Genomic DNA, 3,891 nt, shown 5'->3' on the forward strand with positions numbered 1-3,891 from the left:
TTGTGTAGCCCTACTCAATATACAACTTTCATCTACATTCAGGCTTAATTCATTCAACAATATTCTAGAGATGACAATTGGTCTGGTGACGCTCCCATGTATGGCCATTGAGGGTTATTGTAAATGTAAATAAGAAACCATGTATTATTCAGTCTTCTTAGTATCATTTAATCTTTTCAGTAAACATCTTTTTTACAATAGCAATATATCACACAGCCCTACTTCCTCTAGTGAGTGTGGTCAGTGAATATGAAGGTGCTGTAATGCAGGTTAAAGAGCTGCCACTATGCAAATGTTACGTTCCCTTGTAAATATAGGGGTACAAAGGGAAGTAGCGACACACAACATAACCGGCCGAGAGAAAAAGGAGAGGAAACTGATCTCTGACGCCATAAAGTGGTCTTTTAATTAACACAACGAAAAAGGGCTCACCAGCCAACTTGTCAAACAAAGCTTAAGATAAGGGGAGAGCGACTGCAACCTTCCTCATGTCCTATATGGAGGCGCTGATTGGAGATTGGGAGCACCTGGGGAGATCAGAGGGAGAGAGGAAAAAGACACCCACACACACCCAAAAACCAGCACCCACTACGGCACGTAAATAATAATGCAACAAGGAGAGAACCACAACTTCCGGGACCAGGACAGACCACAGGTGCTGGTAATCACGCCTTCTCTCCCTCCTGATCATCTTGCAACTGAAACTGAAAAATGGAACAGCAGACAGGGAGAGGAGGCTTTTAGTCACCTGATAGTTATGCACTAACATGTTCTTGTGCAAAAAAATGAGCACACCAACTCTTTTATGACTTTTACCTTTCCCCTTGTAAGTTGCTGTCCCAACACTTCAGGGAGAACACATAGTCTGAAGAAACGCTCAACTCTGGGAATGATGTTGTCCCACAGGTCCACATCATGCACAATTCTCTCTACAAAGAGGTCATTTTTAGTCCAGACAACAAAGTCGCAGTAGTCAACATCAACGAGGTGGAGCTGAGCCTGTATTTGATGGTAGTAGGCATGTCTCCTGTCCAGCTTCACAGTGCCCCCATCGTTGAGGAGACAGAAGCCCTGTTCTCCAGCACACAGGCAAAGATTGGCCTCCTCATGTTTGCTGTGTGGGCACTAAAAGTTCAATGAAAAGAAAAGTAATATATTGTACTGTAAATAAGTGTCTGCAGCTCAAAATGTATTGGGAGAGGATCCCCAGACTCAGGATCACGTCACAATCCTATACTTACCCGCTTTACTGTAGCACAATACTGAACAAATAACTTACCTTTATCTCACAGAGACCAGTTCCATGGCAGGTGTACGTGACACATCCGTCTGGCGACGCTCCCATGTATGGCCATTGAGGGTTCAGCCATTGAGGGTTCAGCCAAAGCCCGCTGTCTTTACAGCTGAAACCCTGGTGGTGCAGACTTTGTACTCCTTCATACTGCTTTCGGGCAGTTGCCTCGTATTTGCATCCATACCTGACACACACACACACACACAACACACACACACACACACACACACACACACACACACACACACACGACCCACACACACACACACACACACACACACACCACACACACACACACACACACACACACACACACACTTATTCTGTATTTTTATGCATTGAATATTTAGTGAATCATGTTTTGTAATGATAATGAATTTAGTTATAAGTTACTTGTACTGTAACTTACTGATATACGTGATATAATCAGCGTATACCACGGGTAGAATTGTACGTTACTTTTCACAACAAGTCGGTATCCCTCCGCGTCTGAGAAAAACTGTATACAGTTTGCTTTTCTGATTGGCTCCCTAATCCCTAATAAATACCTTGTTGCAGCTGTAGAGAACTTGTATGCCTCTGGGTAGCATATGGACTTGATCAAGGACTTTGATGGCTGTGCAAGACTAGTCTGTAGAACCTGCTTCAGTCTTGAGGCTGTGATCCTTCCTGCTCTTTGGCTAAACCATATTGCTGATAAGCTCTGGTTTCTGGTCTCCTCCTCTACTGCCTGGACCTGTGGCTGTGTCAGCTCTTCCTGTCTGAAGTCCTGGCATGCATTCTGCAACTCTGTTGGGGATAGCTGTAGCATCTCTGGTGTCCTATACTGAGGTAGTTGGTTTTAGGTAGCTTGCTCACAGATTTAGGGACAAATTCTCTGTAATATGGTTCCCTGGACATCAGTGCAGCACTTCTTGGGGAATTTCTGCTCAAAGTCTTGAAAAACTGCATATACCTCTCTGATCCTCGCTCCAATTTTGAACCCTGGACTGTGGGACGCTGAAATGTGTGCTTCTCACCTGTCCTTCCAGCAATGGCATCATCCAGTTTTTGCTTTTGGATTTTGCGGATGAAAAGTCTATCATCGCAACTGGAGCAGCAGGAATCTGCACATGTGAGAGACAGACCAACATGTATGTGAACATACATGTAGGTGCAGTGTAACAATGAGACAGGCAAGGACGGCATGAACAGCTGACTGACCACTGGGGTCTGAATACCTTTTTGACATGTGATGGCATTAGCCACTTGCACTTCTCAGTGGTGCAGGATGCAGTCTCTCTCATCTTCACACCTGCTTCGATTGCAAACAGAACTGCTCCAACATGTGAGCAGGATTCTGACAAACTGTATAGACAGAGACATACTAGAATAACTAGATTGATCGTAAAAGCTAGTAATGGTATAACATGAATATTATAGCAGGCATTATTTTGTCTGAGCTTAAGTGTTGTGTCAAATATGCTTTGGGTTGGGATATTTATTTTATGACTTACCCAGCCATACAGTTACAGTGTGCTGTAACAACCTCTCCATCTTCTTTAGCTACAATCCACGTTTTTAATGGTGTTTCTCCAGACCTCTGGGAATGGTTGACCTACACAATTGAAGCTCCAGTTCACAACTTGCGAGTTGGTAACATACATTTAACAACATCACAAGCAACACATAACCAGATGGTCTTGGTAAAGAGGTTGTTTTTAATATTAACCTCAACATAGAGTGATATAAACAACGTGCAGGCTGTTCAAAGGCTCTGAGCTGTCTATACACACAAAACACAATATATCCTAAGCTAAACACATACACTCACATCAATATCCTAGGTACACACACACCATAAGCACCCGAGTTAACCTCTGTTAACAATATCCTAAGGACACACACATAAGCACCAATAACACAAAAACATTCTGAGGTATGGTAGCATGGCGTACTAGCACAGATGCAGCGCCCCGAATGTCAACAACGTCGCAGCTTAAGTAGCGTCATCGGGACCTCTTCCGAAACATCCGACGCGGTAACCATAGTACCTACATGTAATCATAACAAACATACACATATATACACACACAACACACTCACAGGCCAGTTAATGCTGAAGGCAAGGCGACAGCCGTAACCCTGCCTTACATGAGTCCATGTAGCTAAAGTTAGCTAGCTAGATGTCTCCTAATAATGCTACTTAGAGGTAAGAAGGTATAGGTAGTTAACACTCACCCGGGCAAAAACAAGGCGACATTTGTTTAATGCCTCTTTGGTGCCGAGGTCATTCACCCATCCACACACGAAGTAGTTGAAAGCTTCCAGGCTTTTATACGCTTTCATCTGGCTAGCCGTGTAGTAGGAGGTATGAAGGACGAGGTAGCTGGTGATATCCATCGCCTCGACAGCGGGAAAATTGGATAAATCACGAGAAAAGTCGTTTTTTTTCAGCTGATACGGATCGTATCCGATGTGTGCTGTGATTTTTTCACGATATCTGCGGCGTGCAGGTTCATTTAATTGTTTGACATAGTCGGTGTCCTCCATGATTCCTGCGTTGATGAATGATTGCGTTTTCACTTCCTGACCTCCACTTGAATTTCGCGCGTCAT

At 43.8% G+C, this 3,891-nt stretch overlaps 1 protein-coding gene across 1 annotated transcript; it reads right to left on the bottom strand.

Annotated features, from left to right (window-relative positions):
* Positions 1-1,974: 1,974 nt before the first annotated feature.
* Positions 1,975-3,676, bottom strand: LOC117550013. Its single transcript, XM_034222277.1, has 5 exons — positions 3,515-3,676; positions 2,791-2,891; positions 2,515-2,641; positions 2,314-2,400; positions 1,975-2,115 (listed from the first exon to the last, which is right to left on the bottom strand). The coding sequence occupies exons 1-5, from the start codon at positions 3,674-3,676 to the stop codon at positions 1,975-1,977; spliced, it is 618 nt and encodes a 205-aa protein (XP_034078168.1).
* Positions 3,677-3,891: the final 215 nt, after the last annotated feature.

This window comes from Gymnodraco acuticeps, unplaced genomic scaffold (genome assembly GCF_902827175.1).
Source record: "Gymnodraco acuticeps unplaced genomic scaffold, fGymAcu1.1, whole genome shotgun sequence".
In the NCBI taxonomy this organism is placed as follows: domain Eukaryota; kingdom Metazoa; phylum Chordata; class Actinopteri; order Perciformes; family Bathydraconidae; genus Gymnodraco; species Gymnodraco acuticeps.

What these genes read in the sequence shown, in the direction of transcription:
- LOC117550013 (XM_034222277.1), bottom strand. Translation starts at nt 3,676, where the DNA reads ATGGATATCACCAGCTACCTCGTCCTTCATACCTCCTACTACACGGCT. An exon ending in TGCCATCACATGTCAAAAAG is followed by an intron (nt 2,401 to 2,514) that starts GTATTCAGACCC and finishes TCACATGTGCAG; the next exon opens with ATTCCTGCTGCTCCAGTTGC. An exon ending in TGCCATTGCTGGAAGGACAG is followed by an intron (nt 2,116 to 2,313) that starts GTGAGAAGCACA and finishes ACCTCAGTATAG; the next exon opens with GACACCAGAGATGCTACAGC.